The sequence below is a fragment of the Temnothorax longispinosus genome, chromosome 10 (genome assembly GCF_030848805.1).
Source record: "Temnothorax longispinosus isolate EJ_2023e chromosome 10, Tlon_JGU_v1, whole genome shotgun sequence".
NCBI classification, from domain to species: Eukaryota; Metazoa; Arthropoda; class Insecta; order Hymenoptera; family Formicidae; genus Temnothorax; species Temnothorax longispinosus.
Genome location: NC_092367.1, coordinates 2,649,524 through 2,675,203, shown reverse-complemented (window position 1 = coordinate 2,675,203; position 25,680 = coordinate 2,649,524). Strand labels below are relative to the sequence as shown.

General features: G+C 29.5%; 2 protein-coding genes across 6 annotated transcripts in view; one reads left to right on the top strand and one right to left on the bottom strand.

Moving 5' to 3' along the window:
• The window catches only part of LOC139820620 (neuromedin-B receptor-like), a 96,884-nt gene that overhangs the window by 55,094 nt on the left and 16,110 nt on the right, over positions 1-25,680 (bottom strand). The window lies entirely within an intron of this gene.
• The window catches only part of LOC139820622 (neuropeptide CCHamide-1 receptor-like), a 63,615-nt gene that overhangs the window by 34,177 nt on the left and 3,758 nt on the right, over positions 1-25,680 (top strand). For 3 of the 4 annotated variants that reach the window (XM_071791026.1, XM_071791028.1, XM_071791025.1), the window contains one exon: positions 24,388-24,832. In XM_071791026.1, coding sequence (XP_071647127.1) covers positions 24,506-24,832 — 327 coding nt within the window. In that variant the 5' untranslated portion in view covers positions 24,388-24,505. Of the gene's footprint in view, positions 1-22,599; positions 22,713-24,387; positions 24,833-25,680 lie in introns of those variants that run through there. The other variant, XM_071791027.1, reaches the window with a different exon arrangement.

Genomic DNA, 25,680 nt, shown 5'->3' with positions numbered 1-25,680 from the left:
TATTCAAATTCTTTACATTTGCATCACAATAAAATGTGTCAATTTTCTGTTATATAAATATGTTATATAAATGTATAGTTATAAAATGTACAGCTATACGCCCTCAAAAATTCACGTATGTCTGTGGCATTTAAATACTATCAATGTTTGATATCGACACAAAATATCAAATACGTTAAACAAAATTTACAATCGCTCGCTTTCGTAAACTATTTTATTAAATTCGTTCACAATATTTTGCAATATTTATTCATATAAATCCTGCGTATTAGAATTTTTATACTAATCTACTACGTATATTGCAACTTATTGGCCTCATAAAATAATTTTATAATTATGCGAGCGCATATTAACTTAAACACATTATAAGAAGATCTGTTCATATGATTACATAAAAAATGATAAAAAGAGTAATTTGTATATAAGGGATGTGTACGTATGACTTTGCCGATCTATTATATATTATTAAAAGAAATTATATCATAAATTCTTTAAATTAAATACAATATTATTTAAAAAATGTTTAATAAATTAAAAAATGATGTTTGTTAATTGAGTGTTAATATACTTACGGTTATTATAAATAATTACACACCTATAACTATATTGGCTCATATATTAGTACTTATTTTACTAACATACTTTTTTCTAATAAATGACTTATGAATTATTAATGCATATAATTAATATAATATTATAAATAATACATGTAATATAATAATAAAAATTAATATAAATACATATAATTAATATAATATTATAAATAATCATATCATATATATAATGATGAAGATAATGTGCATCACGTAGTTATGTTATATATCTAAATATAATTAATAGATGACACATAACACGTATAATTTCCATAATATAGACAATGCATATCAATAATTTCCTAAATTAATATTATAATTAAGAAAAAAAGGTACATGTGCATTAAATTAAATTTCATAGCCACATAGTTATGAATCAAGTAAATCACATCGTATCAAAATCCAGCGTATTACATTGATCGACTCATTATTTGACTGTTTCTTCTGCAGTTTTCCATGCAAACATAATCCTAGCGTGTTATCGCTCAAAACGTTCATATACACTACTGAAAAATTGTTGAAAATAGTGATGTGTTATTCACGTAGAGATCCAAGTTACGTGGAAAATACTGTTTCTATTGTACTTCATCCTATACGGTATGACAGTTTCGATATCATGTTTATGTGCGCAGAGAAGAAACGTGAGCACGGTTCAACAAAATGTGAAATTGAATTGAAAATACGAATAGAATTGGATAAAAAAAAATTTTGCGTGAACGAAGACTGATGCTCTGGCAATTCATAACTTCTAGAAAGCATTCCGCGTAAGTCTTTAAATGACAGAGAGAGAAATGCGGTTATTTTCAAACCAGATATTTCACTGAGATTCTCTCAGTAATTATAAAAAACAGTATATAAATTAATATAAAAATATAAATTTATGAGGATAATTGAAAACAAAAGTAACATAATACATAACACATATAACATAAATGTATTAAGAAAATGTTACTATACAATGTGTAACAACCGCCACTATTTCCGCCAGTAGCTTTGCTCAACTACGTATTTGTTCACGTTATCCGCTTTGACAACATTGAAAAGATTGAAATTCTGTCGATAGAAATTTCTTGTTAAGGTAAGAGCCTCTTCCGTAATTTCATAACAGCCTCTTTTCACGACAAATACAGACGACCAGATTTTCTTGCAGCAAGCAGAGATATATACTGCACATAAGGAACTTTTTATTTACATAACTTACATTTCGTTTTAGGATGTAGGCGCTTTAAGTTTATGTTTGTTAAACTACATTTTCTATAATCAAATGTGCTTTAAGAATGTCAACGATTTTGTTACAAAGACTTGCATCTAAATAATTAAACATCTCACAGATATAATACTACCGCAACAGTATTTGTATCGTGCTTTAGCATCAAATTTTGATTTCCACAAATTTTCATTTCCACGATTGGCGAAAACAGATAATGCAATTTTATCACCAAACAGCGAGACTATATATTAATTCATTCGATTTGTTTGTCGTTAACCAAACGAAATTGTTAATTTAATTAAAACATCTGTACATCATATTACCAATTACAATAGTACGCATCATCGGTATCAAAATAGAGAAAGGAATTAGTAAAAAAATTAAATCTTTTAATTACAATTTTGAATATTATAATTTGCACGGGTAAAGTTTTTTAAAATTCAATAACACTATAAATACTTTATTTCTAAATATTTTTCCAATGAAATATCGGAGAGAATACAAAATCTGTTTTAAAGAATTATTAATAAAACTGTTTATACGTACTAATTATAACATACTTATTCTTTTATTATATGTATTTTTGTATTTCTCTATTTTTGTTATTTCTGTTATACGTAAACTAATATTTCACAGTAGAATTTATTAATTTTTATTAAATCTAATTTTTAAATGTTTTTATTGGTTTTAAATATGTTAAAACAATTTTTTAAAAAATTGCATACTGGACAAACGTTTAACACGATATTCTACCTATCCTGCAACTAAATCAAGGCCTCTGCTTAGCAATCTACGGTTAATTGAAGATTATAATGGGGATAAAGTAAGTTGATACATTTGCGGTAAAGACACTATTCTCATTATTTCAGTTAGTCTCGTGTTTCTACTCATTATCTATGTTCAACTAATTATCTTTATGCATAATTCTTAAAAAAGAATATAACATTATCATAGAAAATTTAAAAACAAATTTTTAAACGCAATCTGTTTCTTGCGTGACAAAGATTTGCTAACTATCTCTGATAAGTTGTTTTAGTTGAATTAGTTTTACCTTGCTTTTACAATACAATCAAAAAGATTTCGTATATGTTTATAATTATACAGGGCGTCATTTTAATTTACCACCCTAAAAACTTTTTTATTTTTTGATATTTTCTATAGATTTTATTATTAGGACATTTCACTAATTAAAGCATGTTATAATAACATTAGTTCGGCTTCGCTGTAATAAAATCCAACTTGAAAACAGGGTTATGTAACAATATTAGCACAATTTTTGCTTTACTTTACACCTTTTTTTTTGCGAAAATGCATGAAATTATATTATACATTATATCCTTTCCATTATCCTTATTAGTCTTGCTAGGCAAAAATCATACTTTTTATTATATTCTATGGAATAATGAGAATAGTGTCTTTACCGCAAATGTATCAACTTACTTTATCCCCACCATAATCTTCAATTAACCGTAGATTGCTAAGCAGAGACCTTGATTTTAGTTGCAGGATAGGTAGGATATCGTGTTAAACGTTTGTCCAGTATGCAATTTTTTAAAAAAATTATTTTATCATATTTAAAACAAATAAAAACATTTAAAAATTATATTTAATAAAAATTAATAAACTCTGTGAAATATTAGTTTACGTATCACGAATAATTGGGTAACTGAACGATTAGGGCACTCTTATACAAAATAGCATAGTTAATTAATATTCATAGCTTAAGACTGTCTGGACTAATGAGCATTTAGCTATCTGGCAAGTCTAGTCAAGACTTTGAGCTAGATGCTCATTGGTCCAGACGGTTTTATGCTACGCATATGCGGTTACGTCATTTTGTGTGAGAGGGCTCTTACACTGAATATATATTCTCTGCAATATGCTTCAAACTTTCCTTTTAAATCGAGGCGGTTTAATTAAGATGGCAGTTATTAAAATACTATAGTTAGAGAGACAAGTTAATAACATAATGCTAAGTTCTCGCAAAAGCTAAATCAGCTCTAAATTGCAAGACTTCTATAAAGCATTCCGTGCATAGGGGACATTTTCTCGAGGTGATTCCATAACAACAATCTCTCTTCGATGTTGTAACTGAGTTCTATTTCTTGTTGTGCAGTACTCAGGGGTGCGTTTAAGTTTCTATCTTTCGATGCACTTCATACAAATTACGGTATACTCAATCGAATATGTGCTTGTTATTCCCTTCATAATATATATTTCATATTTAAAAATTATATTTAAAAATAATATTCAACAATTTTTATAGATTATTCTAAACCATCTCGTTTTATAAAACTTAACGCCTTAAATCTATATAAATGCACAAGCTTCGTGATATTTTCTCTTCGTTAACATATATCTGGCTCATTGTCACAATCCACTAAATGTCGACATGCGACGCAGTAAAAAATGTTTCGTTATTTTTAAGTTAATATGAAATCCGCAACGATAATAATGTATTTCTCCTTTTTTCGTTTAAATATCTTGTATCCGAATAAAACGTAACGGAAAATCATGTAATACGCGATTATGAAGACAAAAGACTCACATATATAATAATCATATTACAGATCGTACTAATATGCTATATATACATATGCATACGTTGATTAAATATTATGCAAGCTGCATTGATACATTCCCGTAATGAAGCAATTTAGAGTATTTATTGATGGATCGTAACATTAACGAAACGCGTTAAATACATGGAATATACGATTAATTAAAAAAGCCAAGTACACTTGGATCATAAATTGCTTGCGAGATGTGTGTTCATGTAACGGAACATAGCTATCGTTTATTCGCGAAAATAATGCGGATGGTTAGGAAATGTACGAAATGTGGTGTGTGGAAATTAACGCTCTTTTCGCGTTCCCATCAACGAAAGCACATCGATTCAGCGTATTTACAGCTGATATCCGATTAAGATCGAGTATTACGAACGACTTTCGTAAATCCAGAAACGATTCGAACACGCGCTACTTTGAGAATCTATTATCTTTCATTAATATTCTGATGTGAGAATAGTCGACGCGTAGCTCTCGAAAAACCTGATGGTAACGCGCGTTCGTGCTCCTCGAATATTTCAGGAAAATCACGCGCGTCGAACGAATTTGCACGCAAATCCCAAGAGAGTGGTGCCAATTTAACGCGAGAACTTTCGCCGACGCGTGTTCACAGTTCACATTCTAATCGGAAACTTCCCAGTATAATAAGCAAGAAACGTCAAGAAACATTTTAACTATATTGCATTAACGTTACAACGTTGCTGCAATGTAGTTAAAATGTTTCTTGATGTTTCTTGCTTACTGGATTGCAACCATCATTCGCACCTCCATCATCTTGCACTGTTACGGAACTTCGTATCGCAATTTAGCAACATGTACCGCCAACGCATGATAAAACTTTAAACGTACCCTCTATTCATAGACATAACTATGGGGGATAATGGATTGATCCACCGGATAAAAAGTTCGAAGGTTAACGTTATGATGAGCTGTTATCAGTTACTATCCTCTTGTCATAAATGCGTGATGCAACCAAATTGTTTCAAGTGAAAAAGCGAATCGATATTTAGCGGAAACAAGCGGTATGTTTGCCAAATGTTGAGATGTAGGTATATGCCAAAATTTAGGAATAATGTATGATACGTTCAAGAGAAAACATAGATTTACTGTAATGAAAAACAGTCGGTGTAAAAGATTTATTTGTCAAATAAAGTTAAAAATAATATTTTAACAAAATTGAAACAAAATGGTCACCACGGACAACAATATAATGTTCTTTTTCATCTAGGGGAAAATTTTTCGATCTCTTTTTCCAAAAAACTTCGATTTTCTAGCTTTATTTGATACAAAATTTAATAAAAAAATAATGAATCTTTTGTGCTAACAAATATGTAATTTTATTCGCTTTTGTTTTAATATCTTAACAATATTTTCCGAATCTGGATCTACTTCTTATCGTAAATCGGTCAGCTTCTGACGTAAGCCAATATGACATAGAACAACTATTGCTCCATATAGCACGGAAAGTCACAAATCGTACAGGAAGGAAAACGACGTTGACGTTGTCGGGATTAATGACGACAATAACAGTAACGAGGATCATAATGGTGAAACCGTAAGATATATTGACACAAAATCTAATGAGAGTAAATGGCATCGAGTTCCTCGTTGAGTTTGTGGTTTATTGTCGACATCAATCTCACGTGCAAAAGTTAAAGATCGAAACGCATTGAAAAATGAGAATAAATAATTTTAATTTTTCCCGCGTATAATCTACGGTGATTACGCATCAGTTTCAATTTAGTTTCTAATCGCCACAACGTCTATAACGTGAAGAAAGAACACTTTGTCTTAATTATGAATTTTAATATCTGGTGCACATCCTCTTATGCGTAACTTCCCTCAACGTTATATAGTCTGTTGATCCGTCGGGGGCATAAAATAAACCTTGGAATGAACAAACGTCAAGGAAATTAACACTAACAAATTAACACTAACTTCCTGTCAAATTCACTAATTCTCGGATGCACACGACATTTTCCTGCAGTGCCAAATAAAACGCGCCAAACAAGATTCAAAACTTTTATCATAAAAGAAATAAAAAATTTCTGTTTCAATATTGTTTTGTGTAAATCAATATCGGAAATGCGTCGTGTGTCAATAGCGTGCGGACAGCACTGAGAATGTTACTTTGTAACCACCAAAACCATAAAGGTACTGTCAGCAACTTAGAATTCATAACGGTTCATGCTATCATCAACTTTTTATTTATACAGAAATATAAGTGGTCTTTTAAATCAAATGTAAAAAGCGTAGTATAAAGTACGGTTCATAATCAATAACAGGGAGTGTGTATTATTGCAAATGTGTCTAAAGAAAAGCAAACTTTTGCTGTCGTTGATTTACAATAGAAATCCATGTTATTTTCATTGGTTTTTTCTTTTGAAGGGAGAATTTGAACAAACATAAAATTGAGGTAACTTATACTGTTTACTGATAGAATTTCAAATATCGGCCACAAATATTAACTGCAAATCGAACCGGAAGAAAAGCAAATATATTGCATGCAACGATATGCGAATGAATTTCCATAGTAAGAAAAATATCACAATTCTCTATTTATATGATATACCGAAAACATTACGAGTATAAAACACGTGCATCATGTTCGATCAATTTTCCAAGAACGGAATTGCTGCACGAAAAAGACTGTAAATAACGTTTGCAAGACGCTATTTACATTTGATTTAAAAGACCACTGATATTTTTGTGTAAATAAAGAGTTGATGATAGCATGAACCGTTATGAATTCTAAGTTGCTGACAATACCTTTATGGCAAGACAGTATAAGAAGAGTTATCGTTTCTAACTATATTGCGTGTTATTGCAGAAACAATGTTTTTGCTGATTGTTATTGATACAAAATCAACAATAATATTTTTCACGCAATATTTATATCGCGTTTTAACTTCAATAATTTACTTTCTAATTGTAAAACTGACTTTAAATTAGTCTCTTTATCACTCGTTCCGCTTCGGATTGCATTCTACTTGTTTTTTTTTTAAGTAATATATTGGCTCAAACGTTGGTCATATATGAGCGCACATTATTCCAAATTCGCAAACGATAGTCCTCAATAAAAGTTCGGAATCTGTTCAGTTGGTAGCACATGCATGATATATTCCAATAAACTCTCTTAAATTCGCGGAATGTATTTTGCAGTCACATAGAATTCACGAAATCAATTTAAATATACAAACATGCCTCGACAGATTTCTGGAATTTGAATTCTTTCTCTAGTCAATGAAAAAAGAGGTAAACGTTTAAAAATTAATTCAGTTTCAAAAATTTAAATATTATCTTGTATTTTTTACGGTTGTATCATCGTGTTATTAGTGTAATTACTTTAAAGATTACAGATCTTTTATTTCACCGGCTGATTTCATTTGCGTTTTCAATCTTCAAAATTCCTGCCATCCTTTTTAGTTAGTAATGCGAATTTTAGTATTATGGAATCTGATTTATGCATTAGATCCATCACAGCACGAGGCACTGTTCTATCAAAATGTCCGTCACGTGATTTGCTCTTTAGAATAAATGTATGCAGATTCTGTTGCATTTTATAATAATAAAATATTTAACTGAAAAAGAAAAAAATATAGGAATAATTTACTTTTTTATGTACCTAATATGTAATAATTACGCAAGTTTTTATTTTTATCTGTACTTTAATGTATCATAGCACGTTTTGTGCCGGCATCAAAGAAATAAAAAAATTTGTTTTTCTCACACAATTGTGGATTTACATTTTATTTATTTAGAGCAATCCATTAACAGTGATGCGTGCCTAGATACGATTAAATATTTGATCAAAGCACTTATAACATATAGCATAGTTTATACATCTCACAATTTTACTGCATGTGTATTAAGTCAACAGAGTTTAGGAATTTAAACATTATTTTTTTAAATAATTATAAAAAGTGATAGAATCACTTTGTGCAATTAAATAAAAAATCTCTATTGCTTTACTAGTTTATAGTTATTGATATTTAGTGGTAGCATATGATAAGCGTCACAGCTCCTAGTTTAAAAATATAATTCTCAACAACCGGCTTTGCACATTCATAATTTTATGAAAAAATTTCCAATTATAAAGTTTTATAATAACGTTTACGCTTTAAATAAATGCTAATGCTAAATTAACATAAATATTTAGTTATTTGATGATGGTAATCTGTGTAAGATTACAGTAAAAAAAAAAAATCCTTATTATTATAAAACAGAATTAAAATATATAAAAATATAGGAAGCAAATACACATAAACTTGAGATTTAAAAGCTTGATATTTTTACGGAAAAAAATATAATTATGCAATACTAAACTTGACGTATAATAGATACATATGTTACGTTGTATAATAATAAAAAATAAAATTAATACGAGAATCATATTAAGACGGATCAATGCACATAAAAAGCACTTTTATCACACTCGTAAAAATGTATATTAAATATCGAATTAATATTTTGTGACTTTCCCACGGCGTATAAGTTTCAGGTGGATCTCCGCTATTGTTATTTTCATTACGTATTATTTGAAAGAAAAAGGTAGAAAACTGTAGAATCAAAATTTACACTGTACTAGAAAAAAAACAATTTAAAGATTTGAGTTAAAGTATATATACATGTGCTATATCTTATTTATTATTTACTAGAGTAGAATAGAATTGACTATTTACTATTATTAAATAGTCAATTCTATTCTATAAATTATATCTTAACTATTCATATAAATAATTTTGCTTCTATTAAGTATTACATTAGAATTAGAAAAAAAAAACACTTATTTAATAATGCTGCACACAATATACGATATATTTTAATTGTTTGTAATATAGAATTTAAGTAACTTATTTACTGTCGTATACTTGACAGAATAAGAAATTGGAGAAAAAAATTAATTACTCTAGACAATTAATCTTCCTCTACAAATAACAAATACTTAAGAGGATTAAACGAGCACACAGTAGCATTGAGATACGGATAATAATGTTTTGCTGCATGGTTTTTTTTTTACATGACATGTTTAAACGGCTTGTACTAAGCAAATGTAAACTAGCGTAATAAAATTACTAATTTTCTCTTGTTTGTAAAATATGCAATTTAAATAAATGCACATCAATTGTTTAAGCAATTGAAAGTTAATAATGCATTATTTATCAAATCATTACACAGCATGTAAAACACCATTTCCATTGAACTGTAATCCTTGTCTAAAGTTTTCATACTTTTATAAAAGTGGAAAAGGTTTTTTAATCTACCACGTAAAAAGACAATAAATAAAGAATTGAAAGTTACTTTAAGTATATTTAAACCGATTCTTTTTATAACAATATGTATGTATCTTATCCTTCTTTGTAATTTGATAATCTACTTTATTTATTATTAATATCTTATAATTACAAAGTTGAAATTTAAGTAAAAGTTTAAGAAACTTGTTTAATAATAATATAAAATTGCGAAGGAATGAAATAATAATAAAAAATTATTCCTTAAGAGATCGCAATTTACTTACTTTTCGTTAATTATGTTAGATTAAAGCAACAATATTAATAAAACAATTTTGACAATAAATTTCAAAATAATACTTTTTTATAATTTAATCTGTTTGATTATAATGTAATTTCAATGCATAATTATATTTTTATTTCTTTTCAGTTTGATCGTTAATTTTTCATGTTATCATTAATTGTATTAATTTTAATATATATTAAAATCATAACATTAAAAATAAAAGAGAGAAAATATAAATTCACATAAGAATTAAAAATTCTGATAACGTATATTATATGTATATATATTTTTAAACAATATATTATAACGTCAAATATATATATCAAGAACAAAACCTAATAGTACAAAACATACTTCGAACTTTCAATAATGTATTGCCGGAACAAAGGATAAAGAAAGAAATATTTACACAACGTAAAACTGTTTCTCTAATTGTAAGTTATTTTTCTTTCACTTGATGCATACGAGTGTTGTTCATTGCATTTGTTTATGAAAAACATCAATATTGGAATTAATTTTGCCTCTAAAATTTATATAGGTATAATAATTATCTATATATATAAAATCTTCTATATGTATGAAATAGAATGTCTGTATGTCTGCATGTATGTTCTCTGTACATTCCTAAATTCTTTGACCGATCTGGACCAATTTTGGCATAGTTACTAATAGCTCAATTCTCTAGACCTCTGCGCAAAATATAGGCTAACATGAAATCTAGGCATTCCACTCTCTGTCCCTGATTTTATGTGATAATTTAGTTTAGTGCATCTTCTATTCTATCTATCTACTTACATGTTATATATACTTACAATTAGTACGGTAGAACAAAGAGAAATACTATATAAAGTTGAAATTATACATATATCATTATGAACTAATTTCAATATGTTATTGTTTAATTTTCGAATTACCGCAAATACAGTTGTTTCAGATAAAAGGAGCCCGGGCAACGCCGAGTAGTTTAAGCTAGTAAATTATAAATGTTTAATTATGAGATATTATATACAGAATATTATATGAATATAATATGCAATAGAGATAATGGGCAAATATACATTATACAAAACAAAAACAATAAAATAAATTAACATTTGTATTAATTAAATTTTATTTTTTATTTTTTATTCACACAAGCTAGAGAATTTAATACTACTACTGTATCAATATCGCTATAGCAAATTATAATTATCATGAAATCAATATTAACATATTTATATCTGTCATTCATTAAATGCAATTAAAATTATGATTAAAATTATTTTTCCTTTATTGGACTGCAATATTTTAATTTGCCAGATTTACTGTAATATAAATATTTAAAATATTATAAATTTTACAATATTTATAAATAGAATAAAGCAATAACACTCGAAACAATGCAATCTAGTATAAAAGTTATGCAAAAGTTACTTTATTTATTATATAGAAGATAAATTACATCTAACTTTAATCATGTAAGAGTATGTAAAATTCAGAGGTAAATAGAACATACAGCGAAAAAGGCAGTAATAAATAAAGGCAAATTGACAGACTGGCAATAAAAAAGCTCGTAAGCCATTAATACGTTTCAGTGCTCTCTCATGCAGTTTCTGGACTTAATCTTTAATTTTGCTGCGCATTTGATACATATGTAGATTTTGTTTCAAATGTTTGCGTTCAAAATAATCAAGTTAAATATACGTGTAAAAATTATTAAGTTATCAATTTGCAAGAAAATCTTATTTTATTACTTGAAAAAATTCTATAATAGTTATCTGAAAAGAAAGGACAATTATTTCTTCTCTGAAGTGTTTTAAAAAACATTTAAAATAGTTATGTTTGTACCAAATTATATTTCTTTAGAAATTAGTACAGATATTATTTTAAACAATAAAACAAAGCTTCCTCTACGAGAAAGCAAAAAGATAAAAACATTTTTTATTTTTAAATTTATTTTTATTTTTAAAAATGCTATTTTATATATTTATGTTATTCAAAACTTTTTAATTTTAAATTTTAAAGCAATTTAAATTTGTTTAAAAGATTTGTTTAAATAAGATTTAAAGTCATATATCGCTTATTTGCTACAACGACATAACTAAAAAAAATTGTCATTTTTTAATTGTTTGCTAAAGAATGAAAGAAAATTCAATATACTGAATAAAAAGCTAATACAAAGCTAGAGAGATACTTTTATTCTTTTACAATTAGTTATTATTACACAAAAATCACATTTAAAAACAATATTACAAAATTTTAATGATTTAAAACATTTAAACTCATTCTCTGACTTTGTTTTTAAAATCATGTCATTGTTGTAACAAATGAGCGATATAGTTATAATATAAAATGCTTTTAATACTAACAAAATTTTAAATCAAATTTTCTTTTATATGTATATATATTTTATGAGTTTTGTTGTCACATGTTTAGGATTATACACGACACTCCTATAGTCTTCACAATAACTGTTATTTTGATCCCTATATCTACAATAAAGTACATATGTGTCCTTTATTTTAAGCCACTAAAATGCTACGAGCTCGTCAAAACATCAAGAAAACTTAGGTTATACATGTCTATAGACATGGATGTCTTATTACAGAAATAATACTTTTAATCAGCATAGCTTGAACACGTGCCGTCGAGGCCGTGAAAACTTTTATCGCGACATTATTCGTGACGTGATAATGCGAAGAGTGGGTAGATAGATGTTTTAAAGGATATCTAAAGGATAACACAGGACATAACGGCAAAAAAGAGCAAGTATTTTTTTACTTTTATAGTAGCCCTTATGCCCTATGACAGCAGACGCTAGCGAAGGGGGGAAGGAGAATTACGCTAGTCCCTTTGAGAGAGAAATTCACACTCAATGGTTTATATGCCTGACCTATGCTCTTGGTTACACTGTGCGAATAGATTAAAGTCGATGTGACAGTTGCCGCTGGAGAGCAATTATTAAAACCACATTGTGCCAATGACAGACACTATTTTCTATTGCTAGTTCTCATCCACGTGGTTTATGTCGACTTTCTTTACGTCAGACGCGAAACGCGTTTCGCTTCTAATTAAACCGTTCATTATATTCGTGGCAATGAGCCGGGTATCACTTTTAATGGCAATACACAACCCTCGAATCTAACTTAATTATTTTAAGCATTTCGCATTATAGGTGAAAATGGACGTGCAAATGTTCGTAAAAGAGACTTTAAGAATTGTATAAAAATTATTATTTTTAAACAATGTGACAATTTTATCTTAAAGAGAGTTAGTTTTCATGTATAATATATATTTACGCACGCAAGCGCGCACGTATGTGTGTGTGTGTATTTAAGCAGTAGATGATAAAACTTATTTCACAATAAAATTATCACATTCTTTAAGTAATATGTATGTATGTGTGTGTACACAGATATACGTTAGTTTTATCTTTTATAGTTTGCACTTTTACATTTATATCATGCGTACTACATAATTAAATTCTTATATAGAAGAAAAGTATACGCGATACAAAAAATATGCAAATGATACGTGGTTATTTTCTCTGGTCTTTTCTCAAGCAAGAACTTCATAAATTTATTTATATTTTATGTTTTATTATGTAATACTTATGGCAATATACAAAATATTTAATAAACAGCTAATTCCAAAATTTTCTTTGTAAAATTTTTACCATTAGAACGTAATTCTTCAACAAGTCTCTAATTTGTCGAGGTAAATGGTTTGATACTTCTACGTTTTAGTAATAATTATTTTTCCTTATTAATATACTAGCTAGTACACTGAGAGAAATGTTTTGTTGAAACATTTCTCTCAGTGTAGACTTACTAGTAGACAAGTAAGTTTTATATTTTATTAGTATAAATTTTTATATTTTTATATTTTTAAATAAATTTTTGATCGCGAGTTTTATCTCAAAATTTGTCAAGAAATCTATGGATATTTTTTTTTCTAAAATTCAATTTCCGGTCGCAGCATAATATTCGTACGCTCCAATGCAAATACATAAATGTGCTTGTATAAAGTTTTATTTTCTTCTTTTATATTGTGAGTAACCGGAAAAAATAACAGGAAAATATTTGAGACAAGGTTTTAAAAAGGAACTATGTCAAAGGACCTGTGTTAGCATGGAACGTATTAAAACTTTATATAAATACTAAAACCCTTGTAATTATGCATACTTGTTGCACTTATGATCTTTTTGTAGCAAGATGCTGTGATATAAAAAACGTAATGAAGTTTTTAATTACTGTAAGAGAGACACGATTAACATAGACTCTTTATATCTCAATTTTTAACTCTAATTATGCAAGTCCTTATTATGTAGCAGCTTCATGAATGCATGAACGTCGTTGTCTATCGCAGAAATATAAATCAATAAACGAGCAGCGACAATTCTGGTGAGCGGCTTGGAAAATTTGCCTTCGAAGAGATAACAAGAAAGCAGAATGAGAATGTAATCCGATTATGAGTACACTTGCTGTTTCTGTTAACATTAGTTTATGTATATAACATTACTATCATGTTTGTCACGTAATTTAAATGAGTAATATTTTATGAAAACTTCTCTGGAATTCTAGCTTCGCTTAATTACGCTTGTATCGCCTCTGGAACGAAATAAATTGCTAGCTTTATAACACTAATTTGAAAAATATAAAGTCTATGAAGATATTTATAATATGCAAAGACATAAAATTAGCGATATCTCTAAAAAAAGGAATATAATTTTAGTTCTCTTTCTTTAGAACCGTATTTTTTTTAGACATATTGAAAGGAATTAAGTTATATTAAAAGAATAACGTTTAAAAATATTTTATTAGTATATAAAAGAGATATCGAATTTGATCGTATATCACGGGTGGATCAGCTTACCCTTCATGTTATAATTTATTTAATTCCAACAAATAATTTAAAGGATCATAATTATTTCAAGAAATAATTTAAAGAACTCTCCTGAGATAGAAGATAATCCTATAGCCTCTTAAGGATGATAACAATTTAATATGTAAAACGTATAAATTCTCCGATCATACACATATTATAACGGATCGTTTTATTCTTTTAAATTATCGTTTTTCTTCAATTTTTTACCGCTCAAAATAATCAAGTTTGTTTATAATAACTTCTACCTACAAGGAAAAATCATATTACTAATGCACTTTATTAAATGTTCCATTGCAAAGAAAAAATGCACTCTGACAGGAATATTTTCCAATAATATCTTTTTGCTTTATGTAAAATTATTTCAAATAAGATAGTTTGTGCAAATGCTTTTTATGTAGTGGTGTAAAATGTTGAATATTAAAGCAAGATACGTCAGGGATAAGGATGAATGACATAATCTTATTTTCTATCTCGCTTCAAATGGATGTTTTAACAAGTATTTTAATTGAAGCTTGCTTAATTAGCAATTATGACCTTCGTAAAACATTCTTTAGCTTTTGTTTACATTGATGCTTGCAACATTAATTAGTCAAATTATGCAAGAGAAATCTATCATCGTACCGCGTACGTAATACGGTGTATTGTTTTTGGCATTATTGTATTGAGAAACAATATTTGTCAGCGCTGAGAAAACCGATTGAGAGAACAGCACGAGCAATATGTCTATCTCAAGTTCATGGAATTTAATATTAGTATGTTAATTAATAATTATAATGTAAGCATCGATCTCTCAAAGTTTTGAAAGCGCCCCCCCCCCCTCCCTATATAAAATATTTCCGCAATTACTGTTACGACAAAAGCAATTATTCGCATGCACACGATGAAGTATGTAGGGGAGATTGGGGCTGTGGGGGGGGGGGGATAGGCCAGTTTTTCAGTTTTTTAATTTTTAATAAAATACATATATAAAAAGAATATCATTGTTACGTTCACGTAGAATTAAATTCTAAAATAATTATCATAAAAAGTAATTTTAAAGTAAAATATAAAAATTTATTTTTTTCTAAAAACAAAATAACAATTCTGACAATTCTTCTATATTAAAAACAAAAACATTATATAAAACAAAGCTTCCTCTATGAGGAAGCAAAAAGATTGTTTTTAAGTCACTCATTGTTTTCGTCCTATAACCAAACATAATTTTTACATTTGTAGGAAAGTAAATTAAAAGTCAACCTGCCCCAAACGGCCATTTTTATTTCAATCCTTTACCTAATCTTTAAATATTTATGGATCTAAACAAAACTGATTCCAATCACTTGTCCAACAAATTCTAAAATAGTGCTATGACATTTATTCTTTTGTAGCTACATAAAGTGTAAAAACAAAAAAATTTTAAGAAAAAAAATTTACTTTTGTAGTCAACTTTTCAATAAACCTGTCATTTTGTAACAACATGTGACCGTGACGTCGCGTCTAGCGCAATTGAAGGGGAGGAATGCTTGTTTCTACAATAAATTTCGGCGCGATCGGGAGCGCATTTATGTAAAGTTATTAACAACTGATTAAATATATATCAATCCAATCCCAATCCCAATGCGTAGTCTGATACGGACTTTATAGTCTACCTGCCCTTATAGCCTACCAATCCCGGTCTCCCCTATATTCGACAATATATTCGAAACGTGATAATGGCCTCACTTCCTCTTTTCTCAAATATCTTGAGCTAACACTTCGCTCGCTACATATTTTATATGAAAGTGGCTGCACCAAAGTCTTATCGCTTCACGGGATTATGAATTCTGATTCGTCTCTCTTTACCTCACAATGCCTATATCGCGATCATGTATGATGTATTTTCAATTGACTTTAATATTAACGTACCTACATTTCTTACCCGCTATGTGTGGTACCTATTGTTAGTGATTTAATTTATTCGAAACGATTTAATTTATGAACTAGACCATACCATTGATAAACTGGATTGCACGCGCGGTGTATACTCGATAAATACTGCTCAATTAGCATCACCGATTAATGTCGGCATAAATATTTCATGGCAGGATGTGCACGTTTACGCGCCGTGGTGTAGGGAAATAGCCATTGGTCATTCGGATGTTACACGCATCCGTGATAAGTCCGAAATGCATTTATTAGTCCACACCTACGAGACATATACATCGCGATGATGCGTACAAGCGAATATATGCATTCAGCAATATGTGCTGTGACATTTAGAACGCACGAATGAACTTGCGTGCGTGTTCGGAAGCACTCGAATATACGATCGCACGGATATTCGACGCATGCATTTAGTCACGATATTTGGTATTCACTTAGTGAGAATATATTTTCAGGTACTATCTTAAACATTTCCTGGTAAGTATTACATCCAAACAAATCCGACGAGAGAACATCAATCCTTATCATGACTCTAAATTATGAATGACTGCATATATTGATCGAATATATACATATAATCCAGATCACAATATTCTGTTAAATTCGAAAATAACGGTTCCAACATTTTTGCAAATAATTAGCTGTTAATTATTTAAAATATTTGCGATATTTAAATATTATTTTATGCGCATATACAAATTGTTATTAATAACTTTAATAGGTGCTATTGAAATTTTGTTCTAATTTTGTCTAGTGTCTAGTTGATAATTGTGTAGTGTCTAGTTGAGAAAAAGATTTATACGATCTAATATCTGTCGACGGGGCCATCTGGCATACATTCACATGCATGGGATATAAAAAACATTTAAAAATATCCAGTTCCGTAAAAAAAAAACATTGTAACTAAATCGACAAACTGAAACTTTATCTTGGAAAAAAAAAAACCGAAAGGCTTGAATTCTGGTAATTGCTACGATGTACGATTTAATTTTTATAAATTGCTTGTCAAAAATAAGCTCTTTAAACTGTAAATTAAACTGTAAATTTCCTCCTCTAGAGATATTAGCAATATAAATTCTTGTAATTTCTCATTCGACATACTCAACGCAGTATCGTTCACGGGCACTTTTGGATTGGCTAAACTCTGATATGCAATACTATTTAAAATTGTGATTAAATTTACAGATTAATCACTTGGTATGTGTGTCACTTGTACACATGTGATGCCTAGGTAAAATACCGAGTCAGGCGCTTGTGTAGGACGGTTGACATGATTTTCTGTCTTTCCATAAAGTCCATTAAAATAAGAATTTTTCTAGAAAACCACAATTATTTAACAATAAAGAACAATATTATAATGTTAAAAAAATTGATTTTTTTTCTTAATAATATAATTTTTCTGATAAAACAAATTGCTGACATTTTTTAAATCAATTGTCATAAGAATAAGAATTCGTACTGCAATATAGAAAAGAAAAATTTGACGTGTAAGACATATATACATTATCCCAGAATAAACAAGGTGTAAAAATACTTTTCTTACCCGTCGTACATCAAATAAATTCTTACTAACAATTTGTCGAAGAATATACTTTTATTAATATCTAACAGAATTGCATATGCTTTCTTAATGCTTTCTCTGTATATTTTTGTGCTGTTTGTTGTGCATATCTTTCTATCAATACTCGATTAAAACAAGTTCGATCCCCAAACAAAATTCTGTCTACATCATTAACACTCCTTAATTGTAGGGTTGATTAAACTTCAATGCATGAACTTTTTCACTTACAAAAGTTACGGAAACCGCCAATACGGCGTCGGCTTGCCACCTGCGACAGTATGGGTATACTTGAGTTATTACGAGGTCAGGTAGATCGTAAATGGAGGGAAATCACCCTCAGGGCTGACGAAAAGAAATTTCTTTTAGCCCTCGTATCGATCGAGAGCGAGTTCGAACAATACGGCGCGGCACACGGCAAATCTGTCTAATGTCTTCGCAGAAAAAACATTCGGTTCAATATAACAATAATCTAATAACTCACTATTTTTTTTAACAATTATTCTATTCCTTTCTATGTTTTCTTAAAATAAGCATACGTTTATCGTAGAAATGGCAAATGGCTAACAAGAAATAAAACACAATATGGAATTGCAATAATCTATTTCGCAGAACCAATCATCAATATATCATCTTAAAAAAGAAGGAAAAATGTTTTCGAAGTATAGCCTTGGGCGGAAATCTGTATTATCGAATAAATGTCATAATGTGAGCAGAGTGCAGAAAGCACATCAATATTAATTCAATACCGCGATGTGTTGACATCACAGTACATTTAGTATTGCGATAACATTTTTTTCTGCATTATAAATATGATAACAAAATGTAGACATTGTATTCGTGAGTTAGAGCGTAAACGGAAATGTAACTTCCAATAATGATTGATCGCTATAGGGTAAACGGCAATGAAGGCAGTCCAACCTACCGCAAATTCGTCAGGCCATGTGTCTGAATTTGATTATTTTCTCAACCCAATTAACAGCCATCATTTGGTCCATGATACTCTCCAAGAGGGAAACGGTTAAAATGAATCTCGTCATAGGCCGTTAAAATGTTTACGACACTAGCCGAGATTTCGCGTTTTACACGTGGAAGTGTTCTTCGTTCTCGGAAAGAAATACGACAACGACAGATATTCCACGACTGTCGGGAAAAATTATTTTATCCGTGAGAAAATATAGTACTATAAATATAGTACTATAGAAATCTTATTCATGCGGTATGTTAATTTATTTGATATATTTTGTATTCAATTACTGAATTATCTCTAAGAAATTATTTACTATATGTAAGGAAATATATACTATTTTATTTAACGTTTTGAATAGAAAAATCTAAATAATTATTCAATTGCGAGCTATTGTACAAAAAGAAGAGTTCTCAAACTTTTTTCCATGTCAAATTTGAAGTCGTATTCGTAAGTCGTGCAGTCTGAAATGTGATTAGACCATGTCAAGATCCCCTGCATTACGTCTCTTCTAGAGCGGCTGTACAAATAAATATCCTTGCCCTACATTTTCTTTGAAATTGACGTATAAATTGATGTTAATATAAGGTATGCAAATATTTTTAGAATTATAATTACAATGAAAAATGCCAATGCAGAAAGTCACATTTACCATTGCACCAATTATTTTATTCTCAAGAGTGGAGTTGTCGGGAAAAGATAAATTAATGAGAAGCGAAGATTATAGAGTGACGGGTAACGGAAATAGAAAATTTAATCAAACGCGCAAAAACAGAGAATATCGCTCCTCTGATGAAAACGCCTACACATACGTGCAAACATTTTCATATGCTCCAAATAAAAAGCGTGGAAGCAGTGGATCATTTATTGCAAGTACAGCATTAAAATTTAAACAAAAACTTCGGCACTTCTAGAGCGGCCTTTTTTAAATTAATTTTTAATTAATTTTTTTATTAATTTTTTCGTAGGTCTCATATCTACACATGAGCGCGGCATATTTTCAGAATTATTGCAAGTGTGCTCAGTCATCCATTTTTTTACAAGCGTCATAAAATCGAGTAACGCTTTTTTTCGATTACTGATTTTTCTTCAACGATTCGGTTGCAATCACGGATGACAGATGGAGAAAGTAATCTCTTTCAAAGTGATATCTAGGAATAACTAAAGCTAAAAAAAAAAAGAAGTATATCGCGCGTTCAATACGCATGTAAACTGTGTCATTAGTCGTGAAAACATCATCATTAATATGTAATAAACATAGAAATTTGTATCCAAACGAGATGTAATATTATCAATAGGCCCATACACAATGCATTGCTTTCATGGATCTACATTAGGTATGCAATGTGCTCGATGTAGGAATTAGAGAGCTAGTTTCTCTACTCGCGAGATTTTATCATAACACGCATGCAGTTTGCTACTATCTGCTGCTCTTTCTTTTTCTAATCCATCCATAAGTTATACATTAGAATCAGCAATACAACTACTGGAATGTTGCCAAATCATATATGCTCCAATGGAATCGAATCCGCTGAGTTTGCCTCATCTTAATTTCTACTACATTTTTTACGAATCAATGAAAAAATATGTGTATAAGTGAGGGTGAAGACTAATTATTGAAGAAATTATTGAAGAATAATTTTTAATTTTTGGAGCGATAATGTTTTATTAATCTTGTACCTAAGGCTTCTTCAAGTTCTAACTTCGAAGATGTGGTTTCATATCTTCGATTGTATATTTTGCTTGTTATTTATAACGAATTCGGTTGGACGCACCAATGCGCACTCAATGCACATTAAAGTGGTTGTACACTGATTTAATCTCTAATATTTAAAGTAAAATGCAAATATTTCGACTGATAAAATGCCTAATATATATTTTACCAAATAGTACAATAAAGAATATTGAGGATTTCGTGACTTAATCCATTTATAACAATGAAAATATTAATCGACTCTACTGGCCATTATAATCGCCAAGACAATACAACCACGATTTGGTTCGATTATCGTCAAGACGCTCTTTTAATCAATATAAATTGATGTAATCTTTGATACTTATATATAAGCATCTCATTTAAATAATTAAATTTCTTGCGAGAAATATTACCTCAGCCAGGGTTTGAACCTGCAGGGAACCTCCCTCATTTCGTGAAGGGTGTCGTACCAATTCGACCAGTGAGGCATGTGGTAATATTTATCGCAATAAGCTGTATTAAACTAAACAATATTATTCCAACCATAGTAACTGTGCGCCAGAGAAATCGTCAGACTTGAAACACAATTTTGGTTGACGTAGTAAATTATTTTTAATAGACATAATATAAGATAGAAACACCGAAATTTTCTAAGTCAAAGGTGTATATACAAACAGAATAAATCACTTTTACTTCGCCAGTCAAATAATAAACAACAATGGAAATATTAATCGACTCTACTGGCCATTATATTGTCTTGGCGATTATAATGGCCAATAGAGTCGATTAATTTTCCATTTATTATTTGACTGGCGAAGTAAAAGTAATTTATTCTGTTTTAATACATTTATATATTAAGCATACATTTTAGGTTAATTGGTGTACGATGGCGTTAATGTGCACTGAGTGCGCATTGGTGCGTCCAACCAAGTTCGCTATTATAGTTACACACTAACGCTACAGACGACGAAATATTTTGGCATCTCTCTTAAGCGGTACATTTGCCGGTACATAGATCCTAATCCTATTTTATCCTACTCTTCTTAGTCTTGTTTACAGCCTTTAAATTTAGATCGGATTTATGGCAGGCAAGTTATAAATCCCTTCATCCATACACTACTACACTGTCACTCATGAACAAAACAGTGTATATGTACAGTATCCGATGAGTTATGTTTAATGTCACATCGCTTTCGTGGAACAAGTTCGTGAAATGTCAACGTTAAATATAACTACTTAATATATATAAATATATATTCAAAGATTCACATGAATGCGGGGGAAACATTTCTGATTGATGTTCGATACAAAGCCTTTTTGCTTTTGTTACGTTATTTTTTTGCGTAACTCCCCATCTTTACGTCATAGTTATCCTTTCTAAAGCTAAAGCTCAGAGTTTACAATGGCATGGCAAAGACAGGTCGAAAATGGGGAATGATATAGTGAAGCAAAACACGGAGAATAGCGTGGCCCATGGCCAATTGAACTTTTTGAAGCAAAACATATATATAGCTATGATTTATCGATCCTAATCAATAATAATTCTACTCTACATCTCGTAATTTATTTGTAACAATTGATATTTCTTTGTAAAGATAATTATTATTTTAATTTTTATTAAAATTTATTGTAAACTTTGTTTCAGTCTTCCATCTTATTGTTAGACTTATCAACTTTCTTTTATCAAGAGAAACAGCCGTAATACATTGAAACACAACATTGTACAAAAGGTTCAGTTAGCAATTTGTCAATCCGTATCAGAGGATTAACCTTATCATTGCTTGACTGATATTCCTGCACAATAGCCAATGGCATATCTCCTATGTGAAATATTTGGTAATCGATTAAAGGTTAGCGATATATGTCCGTGATTCGTGAAATGCTGTAACGGCACTCATTTAACATTTAAAACTATATCGAAAATTGCGACAATCTGTAAAGTGCTTACAGGATCACAAATTTCAAAAGAGCACTACGAGTAATACGTTCACAAACAACTTTGTGAGCTCACTTTATGTAGTTCACTTTACTTCACAGGCGCGAAATACGATCTACCAATAAGGATTTAAAAGATATAAAGCTGATTACAGGAACAAGTTGTCAAAAGTTGATTTAGATTTTGATTAGTTTCTAAAAACTTTTTAAGACGATAAAGCAAATGAGAAATTCACGAGTTCATTTCTGACACGTGTCATCCAAACTGCATTCGTTTGCAAGCGATAATTATGGATACATATTGTTATAGTTAAACTTTTGATGATATAAATAAATTTAATAATATTAGTTTAGTTTAGTATTTAATATAAGTAATAATAAGTAATAATAAAAGTAAATTTTTACAGTCACGTAAACTGTCTTACATTATTCATATGTATAGAATTCTACGTACTTTATTACAATTGTAAAACTGTATTTATTTAATTACATTTTAGCAAAATTTTCAAATTTTTATATTCTGGTTTAAATATATGTGTTCCAAAGAAATCTAATTTTGATATTAGCACGGATAAGAAGATTTTTTAAAAGATTAAATTTATATATAAAAAAACAACAACATGTAAAAAGATCTACATAAACTTACCAATTAAAAAAAAAAAACTAGAAAAAATAAAGAAGAAATAAATATGGTATTAATTAATCAAAAGAACAAATTCAAAAACCACTTAATACATGTAAGAATAAATATGATAAAGAAGGATTTTAATAAATATATTAATTAAAATGGATTAATAAATATGTTAATTTAAAAATGTAATTTAAAATGTAAATGTTAATTTAAAAATGTAAAATATGTTAATTTTGAAATATTGCTTTTCATGTGTGTATTTTTTCTTTTTTTGTCTTAATATCCGGACATATATATCTCATATCATGTGCCATTCTACCTAGATGAGAGGATCAATTAATTCATTAGATATTTCTCAAAAAAACTTATATTTCTAATAAAATATTATTATTTTGTAATTTTTAAATAAATATTGCTTTTTATAGCTAACAAACTATGTGCTTTCAATATGCAAAAAGTACAAAATGTTGCAGAGAAAAAATTAAAAAGAATAAAACGTGAAAGATATATTATGCCATTTGGTCTCATTTATTATCTGTTAAGTTTTAAATATGTACATTATTTGTATGTGTATAAAACACTTGGAATATCTGATGTTTTATGCGTTCAACACAAAATACATTAAGTAGTAATAAATTGCAACATCACGTCAGATATTATAAACAATACCAGAGTTTATAATTTTAATTATAATATTATAAGGATTATAATCACACAGTCAATTTAATAAATGTCCGTTTCTGGAGTATTTAACGTTATTTATTCACATTATTATCGATGATGTTATTTCGTGTTTTTAACATAATACTTTGAACATTGTCTCTTTTATGTGCTTATATATTAAAAATAAAGCTTTTTAGCGTTAGCAGAACATAAACCAATAATAAATAAATTAGTTTCAAGCTTTCTGTACATAAAAATCATTAATTTCTTTTCATTTTACAGCTAGTGCATGTAACTGTCATTGACGTTGGTGGCTCTATTTGGATAACGAAGAAGAAAGATCAAAATGTAAAGAGAATCATTAACGGCAAAGAAGTGCTTGAATCTGAACGGAATAGCTATGTCGTGGCCATATGCGACAAGTGCCTCGCCATCCTCCTCGATTACAATGTTTATGATAACAACAGGATTAACGCCATTGGCATTAATAACAAATTACACGGAAGCCAGTGACTTTGCCAATACTACAAAAAATATCAGCGAGGAAGAAAAATATATACCGTTCAGCGAGCGGCCAGAAACATATTTTGTACCAATCATCTTTTTTTTTATCCTGATAATCGGCCTCACTGGAAATGGTGTACTGGCTCTTACGATCCTTCGACACAGAAATATGAGAAACGTACCTAATACGTACGTCCTCTCGCTGGCGCTGGGGGATTTATTGGTACGTAACATATTTTTATATACACATATAAACTGCATTTTATTCAATTTATATCGTCAATCATCTGTTAAGTTAAAATCTCAAATCGAAATCTGATATTTGATCAGTTTGTACTGTGACAGAACAGACCGCATCCGTCAATCCAGATTTTCTCGTTAAAAAGCGGCAAATATTTGTCATTGTAAGTTCGTGTAAGCTCATCGCGACGCGTACCACATGTAACATTGACGAGATTGTGTAAGCTACTTGTTTGTGTGACAAAAAAAAAGGAGCGTTTTAAACTCAGGGACGGCCAATCATCGAACAGGGAAGCTGTTATCTGAAATTCCAGGATTGCAGATATAAGAGCTGGTTAATATTAGAGGCTAAGAACCGCTTTCAGGTCGCGTTAACACTGTATTGTTTGGTATGCATGGCTGAGAGGCGTAAGTCGAACTATCCACATTACATAGGATTTGCCGTGAAGCGACGGTGCGAGAATCGACTCACGCTACTGTATGTATCTATACCGACGTCATACTGAAACCGATCGATTTTGCTTTTCTACCTGATGTAACCAAGTGCACTAAATCTGATAATAAACTAACACTTGCTGTCCATTGCAAATGCAAAATGTTATACATATATATACATACAAATGTTATATATATATATATAACATTTTGCATTTGCAATGAACAGCAAGTGTTAGTTTATTATCAGATTTAGTGCACTTGGTAACATCATGCATACCAAACAATACAGTGTTAACGCGACCTGAAGGCGGTTCTTAGCCTCTAATATTAACCAGCTCTTATAGCTGCAATCCCGGAATTTCAGACGACAGCTTCCCTGATTCGATGATTGGC